Source organism: Artibeus jamaicensis, unplaced genomic scaffold, assembly GCF_021234435.1.
Source record: "Artibeus jamaicensis isolate MK-2021 breed Jamaican fruit bat unplaced genomic scaffold, CSHL_Jam_final contig_777, whole genome shotgun sequence".
In the NCBI taxonomy this organism is placed as follows: Eukaryota; Metazoa; Chordata; class Mammalia; order Chiroptera; family Phyllostomidae; genus Artibeus; species Artibeus jamaicensis.
The window spans coordinates 2,714,661-2,727,408 of NW_026521966.1; the positions used below are offsets into that span (position 1 = coordinate 2,714,661).

The following is a 12,748-nucleotide window of genomic DNA, read 5'->3' on the forward strand; positions in this document are numbered from 1 at the left end:
ATCAGTGTTTCCATCCGAGGAGAGGAGGCCCAGAGCTGCTTCCGCCTGCTTCCTGGTCACGGTCACCCGGTAAAGGTCTCGTGTGGCGCTGCACCAAGCCCTCTCCAGGAGTCCTGGCAGCTAGAGGTTCCCCAAATGTCAAAACTGATCAGAGGGTTCCTGTTTGCATTTTCCCCTCACCATTGCAGCCCCTTAACTTGGGACCCTGCCATCGCTCACTTCCTCACTGGTCTCCTGGCTTTGGTCCTCAGCACTCCAATCCACCCTCCCACCTGCTTCATCTCAGGTTTTGGTCACCAAACCCTGAACCGGGGTCTGACAGGCCAGGGCATCACACTAATGAATAGCTGGGAATAGGACCGTGGAACATGACCTCGCTTCCCGACAAGGACAGCCACTCTAGGAGGCGCGGTGTGGTAGGGAAACCAAGGCCCAGGGACCAGTGGCTCACTCAGAGGCTCACAGCAAGTCAGGGAAGAGCCAGGCTATAGCCCAGGTCTCCTGTCCATCCACCCACCTACATCTTCCCACACCAGCGGCCAGGAAAACCCAGAGCCCATAGGGAAGGACTTCCAGACCTAACCACATGGCCACAAGTGTCCTGCTGAAGACTGGGGGCAGCCCTGGGCTGGCCCTTGGAGGCCCTGGTTCCTGCTAGAGAGTCTTTGGACTCTGGCTCCCATAAGCACGTTGCCTGCTCTCTGCTCCCCCAACCTCCAGCAGCTGTAAGGTCTCAGTCCAGGGGCGAAGGACAGAGGGAGGGTCAGGGCCAGCAAGGGGACACTCAGACATGTACTGGGACCCATAAGAACACAGCACAGGTTACAGAGGTACCTCTCCTCCCCCCCACACACACACGGGCGGACACACCTTCACAGCCTCTCCCGGGGCAAACCAGCAGACCTGGGACTCGAGGAAGGAGGCCAAAGAGCCATGTGCAGAGAGTCTGCTACTGGGCCCCAGGGGTCAGCGGAGGCCCGGGAGGGAAGCGGGAGGGCCAGTGAAGGGGCCTGTCCTTCATCTCCCATACAAAGCAGTCCTGGCCTGCAAGGACTCCCTGCGCCAGCCTCCTGCTGGATGGGCATCGGTGGCTCACGTGACTATTTCCTGCCCTTGGTCCCCTCCCCCAGACACACACAGCCCTGGCTCTGCCCCCTGGGGTCTTGGACACATTCGTTTCTCCAGATGGGATGACCCAGGGAGTAAAGTCTTGGTCGTCTCACCCTGCAGAGTAGCTGCCAGTCCCCACGCAGGTAGGACGGACCGGTCTGTCATTAGTCCGTCCGGCTTTGCAGCCAGGCTCCCTGCCCTCCCCACTGCCTGGACCCCCACTGTCTCCACGTCACCGCGTCCAGGTAGTCTTCCCTGGTCCACTGCCCCAGAGGCATCCTTGGCCTGTGGACCGGTGTCTGGGCCATCTCTTACAAGACAGGGACCAGGGACCAGAAACTGCAATCGTGCCCCGGCCGAGTCACTTGCACAGCCTCCACCGGCCCACTCGCTGTCCCGTCACGATGAAGGCCGTCTGAAGGGCTGCCCTCAGCTGACGCACGGGAACGGGGCCTTCCCCGTGGGAACCCCGTTTCCTCCACCTGACCCCTGTAAGCTGCTTCTCTGGCCTGTGTATCTGTGGCCTTTTCCCATCCTCTCTTCCCGCTCCTCAGCCTGCAACTAGCTTGGGCCTCCCCTGCAGCTATAACCCAGATGTTCCCCACCTTGGTTTTCCAGAGGCCACTGCCCCCACTCTAGGGCCCGCAGGAGGCAGCCCCTCCCACCTTCTCTCTCAGGTGCTCTTAGCCCAGGCTCTTTGTCCCCTGTCACTGCCCAGCTCACTCTGTCCCGTCCCCAGCAGGACTGCCACTGTTTGTTCTAGCTACAGTCCGTGAGCTTGGCTGATGCTCCCTACGTTGTATGCCCTTTGACCCCAACTGTCCTTTGGTCTCCCCAAGATCCTCCCCCATGGCCCAGGCACAGGTCTGCACTGAAGGACTGGGGCCAGGACGATGGGGGACTGCGACGCAGGAAGGGGCTGGTTAAACTCCTCCCCACTTGGTCCCCCCTGAGCCCAGGGGGCCGTCCTTAAGGTGCTGGGGGCCCGGGAGAGGACCCCCTGCTCTCAAGTACTCTCCTCTCCTTCTTTCAGGCAGTCCGTGCCACATCCACCCACCCCCTTAGGAAACCTGCCTCACACAGGGCTCCCAGCTGTGGTCTGGCCCCTCCCAGGTCAGTCTCAACAGTAGTTGGCAACCTGGCCACACACTGGCATCACCGGGGAGCTTTTATAAAATGCCGATGCCTGGGCTCCACCCCAATTTAACTGGTCCAAGGTGTAATCTGCATGTCAGAATTCTTTTGAATTAATAGACTTTTTTAAAAAAGTTTTATTCATTCATTGTACAGAGAGAGAGGAAGGGGAGGGAGAAAGGGAGAGAGAGAGAGAAACATCAACCTGTTTTTTCCGTTCGTTTTTGCATTCATTGGTTGATTCTTGTATGTGCCCTGACCAGGGGTCAAACCCACAACCTTGGCGTGTCTGGACGATGCTCCAACCAACTGAGCTACTCAGCTAGGGCTAGACTTTATTAAAAAAAAAAAAACAAACAGTTTTAGGCCCTGGCTGGTGTAGCTTGGTGGATTGAGTGTGGGCCTGTGAACCAGAGAATCGTGGTTCGATTCCCAGTCAGGGCACATGCCTGGGTTGCAGGCCAGTTCCTAGCGGGGGACACACGAGAGGCAACCACACATTGATATTTCTCTCCCTCTCTCCTTCCTTCCCCTCTAAAGATAAATGAATAAAATATAAAAAAAACAGTTTTAGGTTTATAGAAAAATTCAGTGGAAACTACAGAGAGTTCCCCTGTGCTCTCTCAACGCTCCCTCCTGCTCCCCAGTTTCTCATCAGCGGAATTTGTTACAACTGAGGAGTGGATACTGATACATTCTTATTAACTGAAGTCCGCCTTACAACTGAGGAGTGGATACTGATACATTCTTATTAACTGAAGTCCGCCTTACAACTGAGGAGTGGATACTGATACATTCTTATTAACTGAAGTCCGCCGGTCAACTGAGGAGTGGGTACTGATACATTCTTATTAACTGAAGTCCGCCATGTACTTTAGGATTCATTCTTTGTGCTGTACATTCTAGGTGTGACAAATGCGTAATGTCATGTATCCACCGTCACAGTCACGCAGAACAGTTTCACTGCCCTCTGTGCTCCTGTGCTCGTCCCTCCCCCTCCCCCAGCCCCCCGCTGCCCACCCCCGCTGCCCACCCCGCCCCGGCCTCCCGAGCCCTCTGATCTTCTTACTGTCTCTATAGTTTTGCCTCTCCCAGGACGTCATCTAGTGGGAGCTATACAGTATGTAATCCTTTCAGCTTATAGATGATTTTTAAATTTTTTTCATTTTTAAGTTGAGATATCACTGATACATTACATTGTATAAATATAAGATGTATTTGATACATCTGGGTTGCAATACGATCGCCACTGTAGCATTAGCTAACAGCCACCACCTCTGTCTTATCACACAATCATCATTTCTTCTGGTGGTGGGAACAGATAAGATCTAGTCTCTTAGCAAATTTAATGTTTATAATAGTTCTGCTGTTGACAATGACTGTACTGCGTATTAGATCTCCAGGACTTACTTATCTGCTCGATGCAAGTATGGGCCCTGACCAAGGTGATTTTAATGAACAGTGATAGTTGACATGAATAGCTGTGTGTAGAATTTGGAAGGGTGATTGTGGTGGGGGGGGATCAGGTTCATGTTTCTGAATCTAATGTGGTAAAAGGTCTGATTTCCTTTTGATTTGTCCATTCATCCACTCATCCTGTCAATATTTGTCCAGGGCCTTCTACAACCAGATTTTAGTTCTGTGCTGAGTTAGACACGGAACCGAATCGACACTGTTCCCGCTCTCAGGGCCTTCACAGTCCATCTCAGGAGTCAGACGTTAACACGGCCACCATGCACGAGTCAGGTAGTTTTGAACTGACATGGGCAACTCTATAGGAAAGGCTGGTGGTGGTGGCTCTCTGAGAATAGTTAGGGAGGCTTCCCCCAGAGAAAGGGAAGCTCCAGCTGAGCTCTCCAGTTGAGGAAGGACTAACTAGGCCAAGGAGAGGGGAGGAAATTCCAACTAGAGAGACCGGCTTGTGCAAACAAAGGCCCTGTGGTTAGGAGGGACATGATACTTTCTGAGAACTGAACTGGCGAAGCTGGGAGTGAGGAAGAGAATAGTGCAAAATGAAGCTGGAGAGGATGGCAGGGCTGCATAAGGTCCTGAAGATGTTGCTCTGGCTACAGTGTAGGGGCAGGATGGGAGTGGAGGAAAGAGAAGAACAGAAGCACCAGGGAGGAGGCCATGGCAGCGTCCAGACAAGAGGTGATATGATGGTGGCTGGGATGGATGGAGAGAAGCTGAGGGCTGGCAGCTGAGAGGATGAAAAGAAACAGATGGACATGAGGAATGTGTGGGAACCGGAGTGACCCGGTGCTGTGTGGCCTGGCTGTGGGGGTCGGGGTGTGTCAAGGGTGGCTTCTAGCTCCCAGGCTTACATACCTGGATTGCCCATGGCGCTGATCAGGGAAGCAGGGAACAGGAATAGACCTGGCTTGGAAGGAGGATTCTGAGTCTCAGGTAAGTTGAGTCTGAGGTGCCTTGAGACATTCAAGGGAAGGCGTCCAGTAGGCAGTTGGACATGCAGGACAAGAGCTCAGAGGAGAGGGGAGAACTGGAGACAGAGATCTGGAGGTCCTCGGGGTTTGGCTGGCAGTGGAATGGAAGCCATGGGTGTGCCAAAATGGCCTAGGAGGTATGTATGGGGCGAGAAGAAAGAGGATCCAAGACAGAGCCCCGGGGGACTATTGATGTCAGGGGAGGAGAAGAACCTTAAAGGGCCCTGGAGCAGGGCAGCCTGGGAGGTGAAAGGAAAACCCAGTGTGACCCTCTAATGGAAGAAGTGTGGGGTTTCAAGAACTGGGGAGTGGGCCCTGGCTGGTGTGGCTCAGTGGATTGAGTGCAGGCGTGTGAACCAAAGGGTCGCTGGTTCAATTCCCAGTCAGGGCACATCCCTGGGTTGGGGGCCAGGTCCCTAGTAAAGCAGAGCGTGAGAGGCAATCACAAGATGTTCCTCTCCTTCCTTCCTCCCTCTCCTCTGTCTAAAAATTAGTAAGTAATTAAAAGTCTTTAAAACAAGGAAGAACTGGAGAATGTGCATTGTTGTCCGTGATGCCTAGTGGTCAAGTCACAAGGAGAAAGTGAGAGAAGACAGTGCTTTTAAGAATTTAGCCATGTAGGGGTGGGGAGCAAAGATGTATCGGCTACATCAGCTGCTTCAGATCATTTCTTTAACTGTGGAAACTTTTCCTTGACTACTGACCTGCAAAGGACATGAACAGGGGTGTGAGGTTATGGGTGCCCAGTTTAAAATCACATCAGCCCTGGCTGCTGTGGCTCAGTTGGTTGGAGCACTGTCCAGTAGACCAGAGGGTCACAGGTTTGATTCCCTGTCAGGGCACATGCCTGGGCTTTGAGTTCAGTCCCCAGTCTGGGAGCCTGCAAGAGGCACCAGCTGATGTTCCTCTCTCTCTCCTCCTTCCTTGCTTTCTAAAAGTACTGAAAAAATGTCCTCTGATGGGGATTAAAATAAAATAAAAACTGTATCAAAGAATACCTGCACTTGAATCAGCAAGACATTACCTGAGGCCAGTGGTCCGTGTTACCAGTCCTCAAGTAGAATTTGATTTCATCATAGGAACTTATATTACCCTTTAAACAAACAAAGAAGGACTTTATTTTTTTCAGAGTGGGAGAGGGAGCGAAACATCAATGTGTGAGAGATACATCAATCGGTTGCCTCTTGAATGTGCCCCAACCGGGGACCAAACCCACAACCCAGGCATGTGCCCTGACTGAGAATAGAACCAGCGACCTTGCGTTTTGCAGGATGATGGCCAGGCAACTGAACCACACCAGTCAGGGTAGGAGCTTATATTATCTGTTAGTGGCTTTTCGCTTTGTTATTCCACCTCTCTAGGAGAGGTAGGGTTCCATTATTTGTTCTTCTCCTCCCTGGAAGGGAGGGGGTGAGAGAAAGGAGAGAGAGTGGCCAATTTTAGTCAAATTTTTAAAAAAGAAATCTTTTAGAAGATGCTTAATATCCTCTTTGTCCTCTAGCCTCCATCTTCACAAACTTCCCGAAAAAGTTGTCCACACTTCCTCAAATTCCGTCTCTAAGCTACCTTCCCCTTCACAGACATTTGTCTCATCAAAGTTACCAATGGCCAACAAACCTAAGTCAAGATCCCCTGTGAACTTGAGGCTGTCTTTGACACTTGATCCCTTCCTTGGTGAAACTCTTCCTCCAGTCTGTCCCATTGCCCCATTCTCCTGCTTTCTTCTGTGAATTAAAAATTATCCAACCCTGGCTGGCGTGGCTCAGTGGATTGAGTGCTGGCCTGTGAACCAAAGGGTCGCCAGTTTCACTCCCGGTCAGGGCGCCTTCCTGGGTGGTGGGCCAGGTTCCCAGTTGGGTGACTGTGAGAGGCAACTGATTGATGTTTCTCTCCCTCCATTTCTCTCTTTAAAAAATCTTAAGAAAAAGTAAAAAAAAATTATCCAGACTTTGGAAACAGAAAAAAAGGAACAGGAAAAACAACTACACTGACATCCTCTCAGTGTTGTACCCCTACTCCAATGCTCCTGTTCCGCTGGGGACTGTCCGATTCTCTAGGGACGTGTCCCTTTGATTGCCTTCCTATTTAGCATTGATTCGGGTATTTTACAACTCTGTGAGAGTAGACATTTCACCTACAGACAATTCATAATGAGCAAATAATTTTTGTCCAACAACAATGAAAGCGTTTTCCCTCTGGTGGGAAAGGAAACCCCCATGGTCATAATTCCCTGCCTTGTGAGGCACCAACCTGCGTTGCTAAGTTCAGGTCTGTATCCCTTTGACTGACCAACTCTGTATTCATTCTCAGATTCTCTTTTGTAGTAGTCTGAATATCTAATCGCCGTCCTCATTCACAAATGAATAAATAAAAGCTTTGACATGGGTTCATTTTATTTGAGTCATTTTTTTTCACTGTAAAAAAATTATTCCTGTTGGCTGGTGTAGCTCAGTGGATTGAGCACAGGCCTGCGAACCAGACAATCGCGGTTCGATTCCCAGTCAGGGCACATGCCTGGGTTGCAGGCCAGTTCCCAGCAGGGGACGCAGGAAAGGCAACCATACATTGATGTTTCTCTCCCTCTCTCCTTCCCTTCCCCTCTAAAGATAAATAAATTAAAAAATCTTAAAAAAAATTATTCCTGACTGCTCCTAATACTGTGGGCCCCACCTTAGCAGGCCATGCTGAGGACAGGAAGGTGGTGTGGGGGTGAGTTAGGTGACTAAAAAGGGACCCCTGAAGGGCTTTCCTGATGGCCCGCTGGCCTGGCAAGCTGTGCCTCCTCCCCTTTGCCCGGCTCCGGCCTGCGGGCCTCTCAACCTGCTGTGTGGTCTGTGACTGTCATTGAAGCTGGTCATCCCAACACAAACCTTCTCTGACATGTTCTTAAAAACTCATGTAGATGCATCCCAACCCAATTGTGCAACTACTTGTTCCTTTCATCAAAACTAGCCCTCGAAAGAGCTCCAGCTGTGTTTATTTTGTTATTTGTCCCACACTCAAGAAACACGGATATACTGTATCCCTTCTGTTGGGTACCTGTAGCTATCTCATTTAACCCTCACCACTTCCTTTGGGGGGACGTAGCCCCCATATGGGGCATCCCATATCACTGTGGAAGGAACTGAGATTCTGACTATTAAGTGGTTTGCCCAAGGTCACACATGGTGTAAGAGCCAGCCAGCTTGAAACCCAGGTGTCTCTGATGCTGACCATGTTCTCCCTTGGTTTATAATTATCTGTTCCTCCATGGTCAGAGCTTGTAGGGCTTCTGAGAACCTAGGGTCCCATGTATCCTGTCCTGAGATGAGAAGACAGGCCCAGAAAGGGGGCCGGAACTAGCCCAAGTTGGTACGGCGAGGAAGGAAAAAACTGACCGGTGTAGCCCTCTGGGAGCCTAAAGGATACTCTGTCTTCCAAGCAGGCTCTTGCTAGAAACGTCTGCAAGAAACCATGTTCAGAACTTCACAGAGGATCAAGCCCTGGGGAGTCAGGAAAGTGCTGGCCTTTGGGCAGCTCACTACCCTCTTGGAGCCTCAATTTTTGTGTATGTAAAATGGCTAAATTATTCCAAAATTTGACAGAGACATAGGTTGGAAAGGCAAGTACATTATAAACTTACAGATTGCCCAGAGGAGACAGATCAAAGTTCATACTGGGCTCTAGAGCCACATTACCTAAGCTGATTCAGGTTTTATCCCTTAAATAGCCTGTCACTTTGGGAAATTTGTATGCCTCAGTTTCCTCGTATGTGAAATGGAAACACCAGGAGCTACTTCATAGGGTTATTGTAGGAGTCAAGCGCTTGTAATAGTCACTGGTAGGTAACAACCCCTCTGCGAAGTTAGCTTTTATTACAGGTTTACTGCTAGAGGCGTGGCTGTTTTCTAAGCCCAGACCACACAGATTTTCTCCAGGCCCCGCCCCCTCCAACAGGCCCCGCCCCGTCCCCATTCGTTCCCGCCTCCTTCTCCTCAGGTCCGGCTCCAGCCGGCCCGGGTTTCTCCCGCCACCAGGGGGCGGAGGCGCTGAAGGGGTCCTTCTAGCCGAAGCGGACGACGCTCTAGGTAGCGGAGGCGGCTGCTCTCTGGCCAGTGGCGGCGGCGCTCTAGCTAGCGGGTGCGCGGGGCGGGCTCTCAGTGGTGCGGCCGGCTGGCGGCGATGGCGGCCGTACGGGGCCTGCGAGTGTCCGTAAAGGCTGAGGCCTCGGCGGGGCCGGCCTTGGGAGTCCCGTCGCCTGAGGCGGGGTCAGGTTTGGAGCGCGGCGAGCCAGAGCCCATGGAGGTGGAGGAGGGCGAGCTGGAGATAGTGCCGGTGCGGCGCTCGCTGAAGGAACTGATCCCGGTACGGGAGGGAGGCGGGGGTCGAGGAGGAGATCGCTGAGCGAGCGAGTGCCCCGCGCTGGAACGGGCCGAAAGGGGAAGTGGCGGACTCCCCGGCCGGGGAAGGCAGGGGAAGGGGAGGGAGGGAGCCGAGCCCCCCGGGGGGCGGGGGCAGGGGCGCCGGGCAGGAGAGACCCGAAAGGGGAGAAAGGACGCAGGGGAGCCCGGAAATGGGTGTGAGGGGGCTGAGGGAGGTCGGGGAGAGCGGAAGGGTAGTTAAGGTCGCCCCCTTCGCTGCCCCTCTGAGCTAGTCCGTGCAAGGGGGTGAGTGAGGAGGGCCCAGGATCGTCTGGGGGCTCGAGATAAAGGATGAGCCGGGGCGGGAACAGAACCAGGAGCGGCCCACTAGGAACTGTCGGGTGGCGCCGGCATCCAGGTCTCGTCTCCGGTATCTGTTAAACGTAGCAGTCGGTTTCTCTCGGGAGGGCTGGACTTGACAGCAGTAGGAACTCGGTGTTCCCGTTGACTTGAGGGTCATCTTGGCCCCGCACGACTCCACTGCTGGGTAGCACCCATACCGTGGCCCACCATGCATCGACCTTTCATGAAATCAAAACATGAGCAAACCATCAACGAAGTAGCTGGCAGTGGTTCTTGGTCCGTATTTTGCCACAGTGGGGATTGTGAGAGGTGTTCTGCTTGTGGTTTGGTGGTCCTGGGTCCCGTTCTTAGGCTGCTCTCAGGCCTGCATGGCTCTTCTCCTGCACTTAATTTCTTGCCTAACACGAAGGAACTGCACTACTTTTTATCTCATCAGCAAGTCTTACTTTTAACCTGGAATGAGGGGAAAAGGTGAAGGTAGGATTACTAAAGATAGTAAATGATAACAACAATTAACATAGTATTTTTTTTACCATTTACTACATTACATCATTTAAATATCACTGAAGTTGTGAAGTATACGTCATCCCTCTATTCATTCATTTTAGATGAGATCGGGCGCGTTCAGGGTGGTATGGCCGTAGACTCATTCATTTTAACATCTACTGCATCTCCCACTATGTGCCAGGCACAGCCCTAGGCACTTGATCAAGATTAAACTTCCTCCTGAAGTTTATGTTTCAGGTGGGAGACAGAGGTAAACAAATAATTTTTGATAGTGTTAAGTATTCTTGACAAGAATAAAGCATGTTAGTGGGAGGGCAGGGAGGGAGCTGAAGGGGATAGGATGGTCGGGGAAGTCCTCTGAGATAGTGACATTTAAACCAAACCCTAGGTGATAAAAAGGAACCAGTGGTGTGCACTGTTCCCAGTAGGGGGCAACAGTAAGCCTAAAGGCTCTGAGATGCAATAAGATTGGTTGGTTGGGAAAACAAAGTTCTATAGCACAAATATGAGAGCAGTAAAAGAGGTCAGGAAGGAGGCAGATACCATGAAAGAAACCTAGGCCGAGACAGGCCAGTGGAACTGTAAAGTGTTGTATAATCCGTGAATGTCAGAGCTGCCATTGCAGCCTTGGGTTTCTGGATCCCACCCTCTGTTCATTGCACTGGGCTGTGTTTTCTGTAGGTCCAGGTGAGTCTGGTGGCCTGGCATGATGCATTTGGCTAGTCTGGGTGGGGGAGATAAGTGTCTGTGTCTCATCTTGGGTGTTTTTCTTTTTTAAAGATTTGGGGAAGGGAGGGAGAAAGAGAGGGAGAGAAACATCAGTGTGTGGTTGCCTCTCCTGTGCCCCACATTGGGGACCTGGCCGGCAACCCAGGCATGTGCCCTAGACTGGGAATGGAACCAGCAACCCTTTGATTTGCAGACTGGCAGTCAACCACTGAGCCACACCAGCCAGGGCTCATCTTGGATGTTTTTCATAAAAGCCTTCAGATTTTCATTTACACGGGTACCTTTGGTGGATGGAATTATAAGGCTTTGTGATTTAGAAAAGACTTCTTAGAGTGGTTGATTGCTACCACAGTGTCACTGGGATGGGCTTTTTCATAATAAGGGGTTGTCAGGGTTGGGGATGAGTTTTTTGTCAATTGTTGTCAGCATTTCTTACCCTTCCCCCTTGTGTTAGGACACAAGCAGAAGATATGAAAACAAGGCTGGCAGCTTCATCACTGGAATTGATGTCACCTCCAAGGTAAGACAGCCCATGATTTATTTATTCATTTTGATAAGTGGGTGAACTTGGTCCCTAGAACTTGCAGAACTGTAATTATTCTTTTCCTTCTGTTTTCTCTTATTGCTGGATTAAAATGTATTTAACTTAAATTTCATCTTATACAACGATGCCTTTGTGCATTCTGAAAACATCTGGGCAGTGTCTGTGTGTGCTCCTGTTCACAAGGTAAAATCACTATAGCTAAGTGCTTTTTTTAAACCATATCCAGGGAAGGGTTCTGTATTGGGAATGCTTTTTGTTATGCTGTGTCCATTCTTTAAAAATGATATACTGTTTCTACTTTAAATGAAACAAAACATGAAAAGTGCCTGGCCCTTCTACTGGCCCTTTTAAGTAGGTCCTTAGTAAATGTCTTTATTCCTTGCTGGTTGCAGGCTTAGAAAAATAGGATTTCCTGATTGTGAGTGGCTGCCTAAACTTTGAAGACCAAGTCAGCGGAATTATTCTCAGTACCTGGGAGTATTATCTTTTATCTAGTGATTGCTATTACTAGATTACCAACCTCACTGTAACTCCTCACACAGCCAGACCTATTATATTTCCTTCTTATTGTCAGTGCGTATTTGCTGCTTTAATTGGTGATGTCCAGTAAAGGAATTCTTTCTGACTTTAAAGTATACAGTTAAGTTTGGAACAGAATTTTGAATTAATTCTGAATAATAGTATAATATTGCCATATTGGATGTATAAAAGGAAAAATAAAAAATATGTCGTGCTTACCTTTTTACATTTTATCTGAGGCTCAGTCTGTCATAGATAGCTTGAAGGCCAGAAGAAAGAAATGATCTTTTAGACAGGTAAGAAAATAAAGTGAGTGGGCCTGTGAACCAAAGGATCATGGTTCGATTCCCAGTCGGGCCGCATGCGTGGGTTGCAGTCCAGTTCCCAGTAGGGATGCACAAGAGGCAACCATACATTGGTATTTCTCTCCCTCTTCCTTCCCCTCTAAAGATAAATAAAATTTTTTTTAAAGTTTTTATTTATTTATTTTTATTCCCCCCGCCCACTCCCTTATTTACTTATTTTTAGACAGAAGGGAAGCATCAGTGTGCAGTTACCTCTTGTGCACCCCCCACCAGGGACCTGGCCCACAACTCTGGCACGTGCCCTGACTGGGAATCAAATCGAACCAGCGACCCTTTGGTTTCCAGGCTGGTGCTCCATCCACTGAGCCACACCAGCCAGGGCAAGGTGTTTTCTTATTGTAATTAAAAAGAAGTAGACTGTCATGTTCTTAATTTTATATAGTTTGCCGTTACATGAAACAAATATACGGGGAAAGAGTGGTGGTCTCAGAATTGGTACTTAAGTTGTTACTAAGGGAAGGTAGATTAGTTTGCACTGGGAAGACTTCAGTGAAATTAGCATCACTATTGGGGAGTAACAGACGAGTTGCTGCTTTACCAAACCCCACAAGCTTTCTATAGTCCTCAGACCTTCAATTAGTGTGGCAAAGTCAATATGTAATTAGTGAAAGATTCCTAAGAGTTATCCACAGTTAGGTCTGCATTTATTTTAGCTCTTAGTTAAAAACTTGTGAAGCTGATTATTTTGTTTTC

The 12,748-nt window shown here is 50.0% G+C and overlaps 1 protein-coding gene across 2 annotated transcripts in view; it reads left to right on the plus strand.

Annotated features, from left to right (window-relative positions):
• The first annotated feature begins 8,817 nt into the window (after nucleotides 1-8,817).
• Nucleotides 8,818-12,748, plus strand: part of NCBP3 (nuclear cap binding subunit 3) — a 30,309-nt gene continuing 26,378 nt past the window's right edge. For both annotated transcript variants that reach the window (XM_037133036.2, XM_053672597.1), the window contains exons 1-2: nucleotides 8,818-9,032; nucleotides 11,082-11,147. In XM_037133036.2, coding sequence (XP_036988931.2) covers nucleotides 8,850-9,032; nucleotides 11,082-11,147 — 249 coding nt within the window. In that variant the 5' untranslated portion in view covers nucleotides 8,818-8,849. The remainder of the gene's footprint in view (nucleotides 9,033-11,081; nucleotides 11,148-12,748) is intronic.